Source organism: Acinonyx jubatus, chromosome D1 (assembly GCF_027475565.1).
Source record: "Acinonyx jubatus isolate Ajub_Pintada_27869175 chromosome D1, VMU_Ajub_asm_v1.0, whole genome shotgun sequence".
Taxonomy (NCBI): Eukaryota; Metazoa; Chordata; class Mammalia; order Carnivora; family Felidae; genus Acinonyx; species Acinonyx jubatus.
In genome coordinates, this window is record NC_069390.1 from 24,930,113 (window position 1) to 24,943,029 (window position 12,917).

The following is a 12,917-nucleotide window of genomic DNA, read 5'->3' on the forward strand; positions in this document are numbered from 1 at the left end:
GGCGGGCACCTTGCCTGGCTGTCCATCACCACACCCCCAGCTCCAAAGCAAGTGCCTATGACACAGTGGCCACTCCACAAACTCCTGGTGGATAGATGAGCAAGTGTGACGGTGCACCAGTGACATGACCAGAGATCTGCCAAGGCACAACATACAGCAGCTCTTTCCCACCACATAGCCTCTGAAGGCTCAACACAAATGTACATGCTCTCCCCCCACCCCCAACCCCCCACCCTCCCCCGGGATGCTCAGCTCAGGTCCCACCTCTTTGAATGCTTTTACTAATCAGCCTTCAATCTCAGTCCAACTCTGCTCCAGCCCTCCTAGGAAAACACACGCAGAGAGTAAAATATTATGGATTCCCTCTGCCAAACAGATCAGAGGGGAGCATATGACGAGAGTCCGTGAACAGACACGGTTAAGTGTCCCCCCCCAGGTTAAAGGCTCGGGAAGAGCCCAAACTGGTTTTAGAAGAGGGCTTGCCTTCCCAGACTTTGTTTCAGTGTTTTCCAAGCTCCGCAGACAGGCCGCCCCTCCAGGAAATGACTTGCCGATCCAGCTGAGGACGGCAAACAAAACCCAGGGGACACTGGCTGAGGTCAGGCTGCTGCCTAATCCTGGAGTGGAAGCCGGCACAGAGAGCGTGAGGACAGGATGCATGAAGAGCTGGGGGCAGTGGCGCTTGCAGATTCAGTCCGGCCACACAACATGGGGACAGGGAGGACGTGTACAAAATGACGTTTATTGAATCTATTTTGGAAACAGGCAACATGAAAGGTTTTTGGTTTGTGAGCTCACTCAGAGCTCCGAGTCGTGTTAGCTTCCTGTCATTAGAACTCAGCCACTGGAAGATTCTAGCTTCATCTTCTAAAGGGGCAAAAAAGTGGTTGCAAACACAGCCATCACTCTTGCCGTAGCTCAGATGGCTAAAATGCCCATAAGCATCAACAAAATGGTGTGTGTAGTCTGAAATATTTACAGTACGAGATCAGGCAGGTACATCAAAGGTGAAGTTGTAAACTGGCTAACAGTCATCAGCAAGTAAGTACAGTGGGTCTGGACTGACACTCCCATTCTCATCCTAAGAGCTGACATGTTTAACCGATGACTGTTGTCCTCATCAGGGGCATTTAGTATACGGACAAGGCATTTAAAAGCATATAGATCTTGAACGTTGTAAACTAAAAAGCAAACCCAAGCCTGATTAATTACCTTGCCTGGATCAATAAATACTAGTCCCAAGTGCCAAGTGTACCAGTAAGGACACACACCATCAGTTAAATAAATCATCATGTTGTTACTTACTGACGTCCTATTTGCTAACACACGTTAGTCAATTTGTGGACTTTATCCAACACATACACAGAGATAATTTTTTGTTTGAAATTCTCAGAAGACCTCCTTTGGACACTTCTCTTCCACCCTCTCTTAGAAGAATAAAAATGAGACAACTTCTTAAAGTTTCCAAATCAGAAGCCATCAAAAAAGCATGACTCTGGTCACGTTCCAGGTCTTCACCTAGAAGGGATGTGCCATCAAGGCTTCGATGTGCTTAGAAGGCCTCTTCCCCTGCTGGCAGCTTACACTGTCCTTGTCCTCTCCCAGCCTCCTCCTGCCATATTGGAGGCCAAGCTGGCTCCTGTCTCTGAGATTTCATAAACAGTTTCCAAAGACCAACAGCACACCTAAAAGGTGCCAGAAGGGTTCAGGGGATCCTCCTCGCTTTTCTGGATGTGCTATCAGTGAGGCCAACAGGCAGATACAAAGAGAAGAACAGGGGTTCTAGGTGGATCAAAAGCCCAGACCTGGGGGAGCAGTGTTAAGGATTCAGCACAGTACCAAAGCCTGCTGCCCCAAATAGCATTTTGAGAGCTCAGATGTTAGAAATTCCAGGCACTTCTGGCATTTCTTTAATCACAGGGAATGAACATCTCTCCAAAAGGTCCTGCCCACATTTCCCCCATCTCCCTCTATGGTGAAGCATTGAGACATTCCATTTGCTGCCACCCTCTGCTCACGAGGCAAAGTGAGGCTCCCAGCCTCAGTGCTGTCAACCGTGACACTCACAAACACAGGCCGTTCTGGATTCAAGTCCAGTGGCTTCCGGCACTCAGCAGCTGATGAGCCCTGCCCACCACGGATCCCCTGCGCCCTGAACAACTTCCAGGCTCCTTTCCTAGGGGGGCTATTTTCTAGTTTGAGGACACACCCCACTGGAAATGAGCAGTGCAAGATCCTACGTGCAAATATTTGCAAACACTTCCTTTTGAAACGATGCATATTTACAAAATTCAAGTCAAATCCAGGAACAGACTAATTGGTTGGTTATCAGCTGGCCCCTCACCCACAACAGGAAAATGGTCAGTGTCTGAAATGAAAGAGGAATGAAGGCACCAGCTACTCCACCCAGGAGGTTAGTTCCTTGAGCTTGGTGGGGAGGCCTGAGAGGGAAATGCTGAGGCTTTGTCAAAGAGGGGACTTCCCCAGCCCCGTAGCCCTCCTGGGCCAAAAGGCAAAGGTGGCAGGTAGGATCTGGATCCGGGTGAGAATGGCCCTCACCCGCGTGAGGGGGGCAACTCTTTCCAGTAATTGTGAAACTAAAATAAGCAAGGTACACTCCCAGAGTCGTGCTTGGTCGGGCTGCTGCCTCCTTCCACTCCCCACAGGATAGGCGGGAAGGACACCCCTCCACTACCTGTTGTCACCTGTGAGCCCCGCATCGCAAGAACCTAACGGGGAACTCCAGAGGCTGACGCATCCTTGCTGGCTTTGTGTGTGGCTCAGCCGACCTCCTGCTATCATAACGCCAGAGGGGGCCTGGGCCACATCGTTGGGAGCGTCGGACAGTCCACTCTCTGGGGGAAAAGCCCAGAGAGGGGGGGTCTGGAGTCAGGCAAGCAGAAAGGGAACATTAGGCAGTTGGGTCTGTGTGGCTGCAAAGAGATGGTCACAGTCACAAAAACAGAGAGGTTCACACCCGGGATTTCCACTAGGGCACTTGGGCTAGGCCTGACACGGGCAGTGTCACCCGCAGGAAGAGCCCCTTGGTGAGCCCCTGGGGATGGGGCGGTCCTGGTGTTGGTGACCAGGCCGGAGCTGGGAAGTCCCAGAGGCGGGCATTCAGCCGAGGGAAGCACAGTTCAGCTCAGAGTCCCCCTGGCTGCCCCCTGTCACCTCCTCCAGCTCATCAGGGCTGTCGGTGATGTTGGGCTCACTGGAGCACTGTCGGTGGGGTGGGGAGAAGCTGGGCGGCAGGAGCAGGCACTTGTCCTCACCGCCAGGCTCCTCGCCTAAGCCCGAGTGCATCATGGTGGTCATGGCCAGCAGCTGGATGTCTGAGTGGGCGTTGGCCACCGTGTGCCTTCGGACGCTGCCACACTTCTCCAGGTAGGCCTCCCCCTCTTGCTCCGTCAGAGGGGTCAGAGCCGTCTCATTCGGCGGCCGGCTGACGGTGGTCGTGGGGGAGGTGTAGTTCAGGACAGCCACCTTGGGCCGGACCCTGGAGTGGCGTCTCGCTGCAAGACAAAAACCAGCAAAGGCGGTAACTGCCAGGGACACAGGGCCAACCGCGCCTACTCATCAATTTGGGGGAAGAGGGAGGTGGTGGCTCCACCTTCAGGAACAGTTCAGGCACAGTTCGGCCGGATGCCAGGGAGGAACCGGAAAGGTCTGCCTGCTTCCCTCGCAGCCTTACCTGCGTGCGCCCGACACTGCCCCGCCGACATTCCCACCGTAGTAGGGGTCGCCAAAGGGCTTCTGGGACAGACTAGCTTCAAGGGGATCTCCCCTCCTTCTCAGCTGCTGCCTGAACTTCACTGCATTTGCCCTAAATCTCCTTTCAACCGGTCTCCTCCAAAGGCCTGGGCACAGGCTGGACCAGCTTCTACAAGAAAACCCCCAGCTCTGTGGAGCAGGAAGTGGCCTCCCCAGTGTCCGCAGATGAAGTGGAAAAGGCCCCAGGAGCTTAAGGTCCAGCTTACCCGAGGGGGCCTCGGCTATTAAAGCTAGGGAATGGGACGTCCTCCAAATCATCTTGACCAGGACTACAGCACTCCCCTCCCACCAGGCCACTGGCCCGAGACCTATGTGCTGTTCACGTCCTACTCGCTTCCAACAGCCTCTGGCACCATCAAAGAACGGGCTGGGCTCCACGGATGGCCCCGTGGAGCCAGACGCACAGAGGAGGGCTGGACATGAATCATCACCAAACCGCTGCTGCTTGAGCTCTCCCCACATTCTGGAAACTACGCTAGGCCTTGACATGCACACATCTTTTGACTCCTAAAAACTGAGCTTAAGTCAAGATAGGTTTATTGGCTCCCACTTTACAGATGAGAAAATGGGAGTATCAGAGAGGTGATGACTTACCGACGTGCGCATCGCTAGACCGCGGCACAGCGGGGAGTTAAGGGTGGCCTCCCTGCAGACGCTGCTCTTCCCAGACACCCACACAACACGCATGTAACTACAATAGGCTGAGTACCGCCAGGGAAGGAAGGACAAGCCAAGTGCATGGGCTTCAGAGGCAGGGACAAGTGTATCCATGTGTCAGGGCGGATGTAGCCCGGAGCCGGTCTTCAGAGTAGCAGAGCTCCCAGAAGGGAGGAGTGACAGCATTCTGAGCAGTGGGAACAGCCCGAGCAAGGTGCCGAGACGGGTGCGCCACCGGGCCCCAGCCTGGCCGAACACTGTATGCATGAAACAGTGGGGACGTGCACAAGCAGGCGGATGGCCCTTGGTCCTGCAGGAGGGCCCCTGAAAGCCAGATGGAACCATCGGTGATCAGACAAGCCCGGGGATATGGCGCAGGATGGGGGCTGTGCTCCAGGAAGATGCACCCCGCAGGAGTTATGCAGGGTTGGAGCCCGAGGGCCCAGAAGTGAGGAAAGCCAGGATCACGACAAACCTACATCCCCTCCGTGTCAGGGAGGTCTCCTCCCCACGCTCCTGGAGAGGCAGCCCATCTCTTCTCTCACGTGGGCCCTTCATCTGTATGACGAGCGGGATGAAGGACCCAGCGAGAGACAGGACTGAGAATGGAGGGCGGAGGACCAGGTGGGTTCTGTTCAGCCTCTCTCTTTCTACCGGGGCATACTTCTCCCGTCTTTCCAGCCACTCACCCCATTTTCCCATCTCGACTTTCCACAGCTCCCATGTCCTTGAGACCCCGAAGGCCCCCCCAAAAGCACCCTCTCTCAGCAGGGGGATGCAGCAGGCCGCAATGGAGAAGTGTGACAGGGCTGTTATTCCTGAACACTGGCAGGATCAGAGGGGAAGACTTAGTCCCTAAAGAGAAAGCCAACAGTGCTGCTCAGAGACTGTCCTTGGGGACACACGGCCCACTCTGCTTTAGTTTACTCTTGGCTCTTCCTGTGGGTCTGGAGGGCCCAGACGCACACTGTCGTCACTTCCGGAGCTCATGCTCCTAGACGGGCATCACAGTGAGATGGGCCATGTCCCCTGCAAAGCTCTCCGCGGCCCCTGTCACTGGACGGTTCTGCATGTCCTTATATACACATATATGCACAGGCAGCGACAAGAGAATGAAATCTTAAGCCCTAGGTTGGAGTCACCAAGTCTGCTGGCTCTGAGCCCAACAGGAAATCTTTGGCAGGTAACTAATTATTTCTCAAGACCCAAGTAATATGTAGAATTTCACTGTGTTCCCATCCACTTTCTCACTGCTGAGTCCCAATCTCCCTTTGAAACACCAAGGCTACTCTCATTATTCCCATTGTTCAGATGAGGAAGACTGAGGCTCAGCCCAACTCTCACAGGCTCTCAACAGCCATGCCCAGACTTTCCCCACTGCGTGCTATTGTGTCTCAGGGTTCCACGGCTGCCTGACCCCCCCACACCCCCACCCTCTGATGCCAGGTAATAGCAAACACTGTCCCCTGAGGTGCCAAATAAGAGGCTGCTACTGGCTGGGAGAGGCTAGTTCAGCGGCCTTTCTTTTTGGGGAAGAATGAAAAGGAGAGATGAGGTGGCAAAGAGCGACCAAGAAGCAAGGATCCCATTAAAGAACCATCCTTAAAAAAATGCTCTCGAAAACCATCCATTCGTCCCCTGCTATTAGAAACAAGCACCTACGACCGGTAGTTGCAAAGATCTGTGTTGTGGCCCAAACCTTCAACCAGCTGGGCAGGAGACCGGGCTAGACTGTTCGGTGAGCATTTACTACACGCAGATCCAGGAAGGGGAAAGAGCTAGAGCAAAGGCTGGGCTGGGCCCAGGACACAGGGTAAGTTGAGGGCATGGGGGATAGATGGGGGACACACACAGCATCTCTGGAGGAAATGAGGATTGTTTGATCGTTTCCAGGGGCCCTACTCCAGTAGAATGAGCCAGGAAGGGTGTTTCAGATGGGTGCCTGGATGTTCTCTGTCTCTCTCCCACATTGTTAGCCAAGAAGCCCAAAGTCCTGGGGGCCGGGGGGGGGGGGGGTTAACAGGCAGAAGAGACAAGAGAGGCCACTTTAGCTGCTGCTGCAAGCTGGAGCCACAGTGAGGGTGGCCAACATGGAGGAGGGGGTCTCCATGACATCTGCCCTCTCCTGCCCCAAACGCTCTGAACTGCAACATGCAAAACGCTGTGGTCGCTGCTGGGAGGGAGAAATGTGAATCTGACATGGGGCCCGCCTCAGGGGCCCAAGCCCAGTGCACGTGTGTGTGTGTGTGTGTGTGTGTGTGTGTGTGCACATGTGCATGTATGTGGTGGGGGGTTGGGTCAATGAGCATCTAGTACATGCCGCATACTGTATCAAAAAAGGAGGTGCCTCACCGGCATGGTCATCTTCTGACCATTTTGTAGAAAAGGAACCTGAAGTGAAGATGTGAAATAACTTTCCAGCCAGTCAGCGGTGTAATCCAGATTCAAGCCCAGGCCTCAAGGCAGAGCTCCTGCATGCCCACTGAGAAGCCTACACACAAGTACCTGTTAAAACCAGATCAACAAGTGGGGGCACCTAGGTGGCTCAGTCGGTTAAACGTCCGAGTTCAGCTCAGGTCATGATCTCACGGTCCGTGAGTTCGAGCCCCGTGTCGGGCTCTGTGCTGTCAGTCCAGAGCCTGGAGCCTGCTTCGGATTTTGTGTCTCCCTCTCTCTCTGCCCCTCCCCCACTCACGCTCTGTCTCTATCAAAAAATGAATAAACGTTAAAAAAAAAAATAAAACAAACAAAAAAACCCAGGTCAACAAGTATGGAATTGTTGAATCACTGTATCGTACACTTAAAACTAATATAACACTGCATGCTAACTCTACTGGAATAAAAAAAAAACGAACAAGGTCAACAAATGACAGGGCAGAGGTACAGGCAGGAGCTCTCAGAGGAGTCAGAGGAGGAGAAGTCTTGAAGAGGAGTCATTTCGGATGGGCCTGCTCCAGAGTGACTGACGGATGGAACCCAGACATTCACTCACACACTCACTCAGAGCAGACACCTACGGTAGGGCCTGGGGTACAAGAGGAACCACACGTTCCCTGCCCTCGACAAACTAACAGTCTAAAGGGGAGACTGACAAATCATCAGGCATGACAATGCAGCATGGCAAGGGTCAGGATGCGGTCCGGGGAGAGGCACATACAATTTCTCATCTGGAGGCATTCCAAGGGGGCCAGGCTGCCTCTAGCTGGGGACCATATCATAGCAGGTAGCAGCTCTGCCTGGGCCCTGACCTGAGACAGGGTGGCATCTTCCTTCTCTGTGTTCAGCTCTCTGCAGCTCAGAGACATCAAGTAACTGACTCTAGGCCACACAGCCAAAGCGCAGCCCTTGTGGTTTCTGAGGCCCCGCTCCTTCTGGCCTTGCCTCTCTCCTTATGGCTGTTCCCTGCTGATGACTCACGGGAGAGGCCTAGGACTCTTCCTTCTGCCTGCTGGGTGGAGTGCTTTGGTTCCCAAGACTGGGTGTGGGCAGAGTGGAGACCACAGGGGCCGCTGGGCTGTGCCGAGTCCCCCGGGGCAGACAGCATTTCCTCGATAAGCTCCCACCAGACTCCAGAGTCAACCTCAGACCAGCACGTCAGCTGCGGCCCCAGTGGGGTCAGACCACAGGCCAGGCTGGAGCTGAGACAGCTACCCACACTGTTGTTGCCTATCATCTTCCCGGCCTTCTCATTTGTACCAGGGAAAGTCAGGCCCTGGCACTCAGAGAAGAAAATCTCCCTTTAAGAGGCTGATTAAGCTGTGGTCACCCCTCGGGGGCTGAAATGGGTCCTTCCCTTGCAACGGTACCCTTTGAGCTGGGAGGGGAGCCGTGTCCTGCCACCTGGGCAGGCAACCACCTCCAGACCTCCTCCTCCTCCTCCTCCTCCTGCCTTTCACACGGGGTGGGGCAAGGGGAGCCTTTCTGCCTTCATCACTCCCCAGGCGCCCCACTGAGCTCTGGCATTCATCCCCCTACACCGGAGCCAGCAATGGCAGTTCCTTTCAAACCCCAGAGAAGCAAAGCCTGGATGAGGCGGTCCTCAGGCCCTTTGTGGGGGACTCCGTTCCCAGGCCTTTGATCTCCCAGGCTCGAAGGAGTGGCCGCCATAATGCGGGTATTGTGCCCTCTGCACGCCAAGCCCATTGTGGACGTCCCTCTCCAGGCCCAGGCACCTGAAAGCCCATGAATGCCTACTTGTCACGAGGAGAAGTTACAGGGTCTTGAGGAAAAGGGCCCTCCCCTGGAGACACAATGGAGGAAGATCTGTGGGAGGCCAGGGCTTTTGTGTGAGAAAAACACAGCACTGCTGAGTGCTCTGAGTGTTTGCTGGGGGTCCCGGGAGGCAGCCAGGGCAGCAGCTTGGAGACTTCGGGAACTAGAAAGGTAGGACAAAACAGTTTTGTTTTTGTTTTTGTTTAAAGATTTTACTCCTCACCTCCACCTCCCCACAGCTCTGGAAAAGGGACTGCTTTGGAGGAGAGCCACATTGCACACACAGTTGCTCCCACGAGCCTCAGAGTCCTCTCCCTCTCTCTGCCAAGCCTCGTATATCAGGGGGTGAGGCTCGCTCCTCACACCCATCGGCCTGGCTGACAGGAAGAGAGCTTTCCCCAGAATCCCCGTGGGATCAAACGTGCCTGGACAGGCGCGTGCAATGAGGGGCGCCCCCTGGAGAAACCGCTTCTCTGTCTCTGGTCATCTACTCCACGCAGCCCTGGGGAGGTCTCTTCCGGAGTCTGAGACTGAGACAACCACAGCACTCCCCCACCCCTCAGCGGGCTGTGCAAAGAGGACAAGTGCCTGGTCAGCACCTGAAACATGACAGGCATTTTGATAAGTGGTGGCTTTTGAGATGAGCGCCCCAGCTGCCCTCGACCGCTCCTCACCCCTGGATGCCCCCCCTCCCCTTCCCCTTCCCCGCCCCACCTTTGCTCCCCTCACCACCACCCCCGCCCCCGCCCCAGCGGACCACGGCAAAGCCCTCCTGTGGCTTCACACTTCAGTTGGTGGTCTGCACGCTCCTCTCCTTCAGGCAGGACAAACGTCATGGTCTCCATGTTTTACTGAGGGGAAGACTGAGGCACAGATAATCCTCACTTTATCTGGCAAAGGGGTGTCCTCAACAGGGAAGAGATCCATTGTAGCCATGTCAACTTTTTAGTATCCAGAGGTTCGGGGTGAAATGTCTGGCCCCGGAGCCCTGAGGAGCTAAGGAATGAGGGGGAAGGATCCCCTCCTCAGCTGTCCCTCAGTAAAATCACAATGACCTTCTAGAAACTGACAGGGGCAGGGGGAGGCTGGAGCATGTAGGATAACTGGTAAAGTGCAAACAACCTGGGGCTTTCAAATCCCAGCTCCAACAGCCAAGTGACCTGAACCCTCAGCTGTAAAATGGGAACAATGGTGCCCACTCTGCGGTATGGCCTCCAGCCCACCCAGCATAATGCCCAGGATGTAGTCTGTGGCCTGTGCCTTCCCTGGCCACCAGCCACTTTGCAACTCTGACGGTATCTTGGTTTTTCAAATGCTCCAGCCCCTCCCCCCGCCCCCGCCCCGTTCACCGCTCTCCCTACCCCAAAGGCCTCCCAAAGATCTTTCCCTCTCCCTGGGATAGCTCAGCAAACAGCGAAGGGAGACTACCTCAAATCCATCCTACAGGACTCAGCACAGGTATCACTTCCTTTGGGGAGCCTCCCCTGGTTCCCCCAGTCCAGGTGAAGTGCCCCTGCCCTGGGCCCTGTGGCCGATGTACTTCCCCCATTCAGAGAACTTGTTCATTCATGAGTCATGATGTACTGTCTGAGACCTCCTCACTGGACCGTGTGCCCCACAGGGCAGAGATGGGTCGGTTTTACTCATGGCTATACCTGCAGCACCTCCTAAGGTACCAGGGGTAAGGTTTCAGTATACATTTGCTAAAATAATCATTATCAAACAATCCATAAGAGTCATTTTCTTCCCCTTCTGTCCCTCCTGAGACAATGCCCCACACAAGGATTGTCCTTGGTATAAAAAAAAACAAAACAAACAAACAAACAAAAAAACCTCAGACCTTTGCTTTATACTTTGACAAAAGAATGTATTGTCCTAACTGGGAAGCCAAAGGTGTCCCCTCTTGGAGTAAGTACTCCCAGAGCAAACTTCCAAATCTGTCCCTGTTCCTGGCTCTAGGCCCAGCCAATGGCAAAGTCCCCGACGTGGCCCAGCTCACCTGATGGTGTCCTGACATCTACCCGGATCCTCCCGTCCCAAAGTGGGTGAGCCGGCAAGCCAGTGGGCTGAGCTGAAGTAAGAAGGTGAGCTCCAGGGAGGGCGTAGCAACGTGGCGCCCCGCTCACGGCCAGAGAGGCAGGGGACGGTTTGCCCTCAGCCGCCATTGCTACTCTGGCTCGTGCCAGCCCCTGGGCGGAATGAGTGAGTGAGCAAGGGTGGAAGAGAGGGCGGGGGAAGGACTGGGCAGGCGGGCTGGGCCAGCACCCCAGATGTGCGGTGGCTGTGGCTAGGCTGGTGTCTCCAGAGAAAACACACGAAGGGGCCAGGAAGACTGGCAGCCAGCCCTGCTTTGCTTGCAGTAGTGAGGCCCAGGAAGGGGTAGGAGCCAGGCTGGAGGCTGTTCCTCTGCCCTTTCCTTTGACGCTCGGCTGCAATTCCATTAAAGCAAGGAGAGGAGGCAAAAGATTCCCAGTTCAGGGAATCGCTTTTCACCTCTGCAGCTCTGTATGGGCGCCAGTCAGCCCCGCCTTGGGGTGCAACTGCCTGTCGTCCATCCACTAAGTATTTTTTGAGTGCCTACTATCGCCAACCACCATTAAAGTCACTGGGGATAGAAAAATTCCTGCCTTTGGGGGACTTTCATTTCAAAGAGTGACAGGAATGTGTCTTATGATAAGCCTGTTATACGGCTATTTCCCCATCTGGACCGTGGTTTCACAGAGAGAAGGAACAGATCCCCTTCACCTTGAGATTCTCCAGGGTGCCAAATGCAGAGCCTGACGCTAATGCTAGCCTTACAGCCACCAACAGGATTTGTCCCCCAGTCCAGGAGCCCCTTTCCTTGGCATGTGGGCCCTGGCAGTACCTACAGACAAGGAGGGGGTGACAGCAGCTCAATTTCATCTGTGCCTGGCCGCACATAAAATGAATTGGCTTCACATTTCAAGCTGCTTTCAAGGGAAAATCCATCACGGGTGGTTTCTGCACTCGAGTGTGTGGGGCATGTAATAAGGCATAGTTTCTGGTGATCAGATACAGGAAAAGTATTGCAGGCCCACAGAGAAGATCAAAGCCACTGATCAAAGATGCGGATCAGACAAGCAACACCACAGAGGCACAGTCCCTGGGGAGGCATCGTCAGGCGGGGAGGTTTACGGCCAGACAGGCCAGCAGGACACACGAGTGATTACCAGGCACAGATCTGCACGGACCCGCATCAGAAGCCAAGGGCTTGGACATAATCCAGGCTCAGGAAAACAGAGCTGGCAGCATTATCACCAAAGCACCCAGCAGCCCGAGAGCCTTGCCCCTTACCCAACATAAACGCGGGACCCGAGACACCGCGGTCCTCACTGATGCCGAGGAATGGAGACACCACTTGCTTCACCAGTTCCTCCAGCTGCAAATAACCCTCACTTGGGCCTGTGGGCTCGTGAACACTCTGGAAATAAACATCCAAGAGAGACAAGGGTCAGTCAAAAGTTGCCAGGGCCAGCTGGCACTCAGCCACCAAGTCCTGATTGCCTTCCTACTACATTCAAAGTGGTGACACCAGCAGGCGGCATCGCTGTGGCTGGAATGAAGGAAACTGAGGCTTAAAGCCCGAGTCACTTGCCATGGGTCACAGGGATCAGAACTGTCCAGGGCAGGTGGGACTGCCCACTTTGGTCCCAACCATGTAATCCCACCCCACTGCCACAATGCAGGCACTTTACACAGACCAAAGCAGAGGCCTCTCAACAACGCAAGGAGCCAGGGACCCTCCCTCATCGTCCACCTTCTACAGATGAGGAAGTAGCACCCAGAGAGCTCAAGTAACTTTCCCAGGAACACTCAGCTGGTGAGTGGCAAAAACCTGGGACTGGAATGCAGGCTGTCTGGCTCTGAACCCATCTTCCTGCCACTTGTTAAGGAGGTTAGAAAAGAAAGGGGGACAGAATATGGAAAAATCCAGAACAGTAGAAGAAAGGGAGACTCACTGTGGAGCCGGACAGATGTTAGGCACCAAGATGAAGAAGAGTTAGTTCAAAAGCCCAAAAGGACAGGAGTTCTCAGGGCTAAGCCTGAACAAACACCAACTAAAACACACAACAACGGTCAAAACCAAAAAGGAGACAAAACATGACGAAGCTTCTCTAGAAGACCAGTAGACTCCTAGGGAATCCAATATCTTGCTGGAAAGGGCTCGAAGCCTTGCTCTGTGTTGAGGGACTGTGGAAAGGCAGAGAGAAAAGGCTCCGTGGGGGCTCCCCTCGGCCCAAGAGGACGTCCCA

At 54.5% G+C, this 12,917-nt stretch overlaps 1 protein-coding gene across 18 annotated transcripts in view; it reads right to left on the reverse strand.

The window, feature by feature from the left end:
• Positions 1 to 722: 722 nt before the first annotated feature.
• The window catches only part of PRR5L (proline rich 5 like), a 72,671-nt gene continuing 60,476 nt past the window's right edge, over positions 723 to 12,917 (reverse strand). For 11 of the 18 annotated variants that reach the window (XM_027072875.2, XM_053203301.1, XM_027072873.2 and 8 more), the window contains 2 exons: positions 11,959 to 12,085; positions 723 to 3,515 (listed from right to left, as the gene is read on the reverse strand). In XM_027072875.2, the coding sequence (XP_026928676.2) occupies positions 3,121 to 3,515; positions 11,959 to 12,085 (522 nt within the window). In that variant the 3' untranslated portion in view covers positions 723 to 3,120. Of the gene's footprint in view, positions 9,243 to 9,383; positions 12,086 to 12,917 lie in introns of those variants that run through there. The other 7 variants (XR_008290382.1, XR_008290383.1, XR_008290384.1 and 4 more) reach the window with 7 other exon arrangements.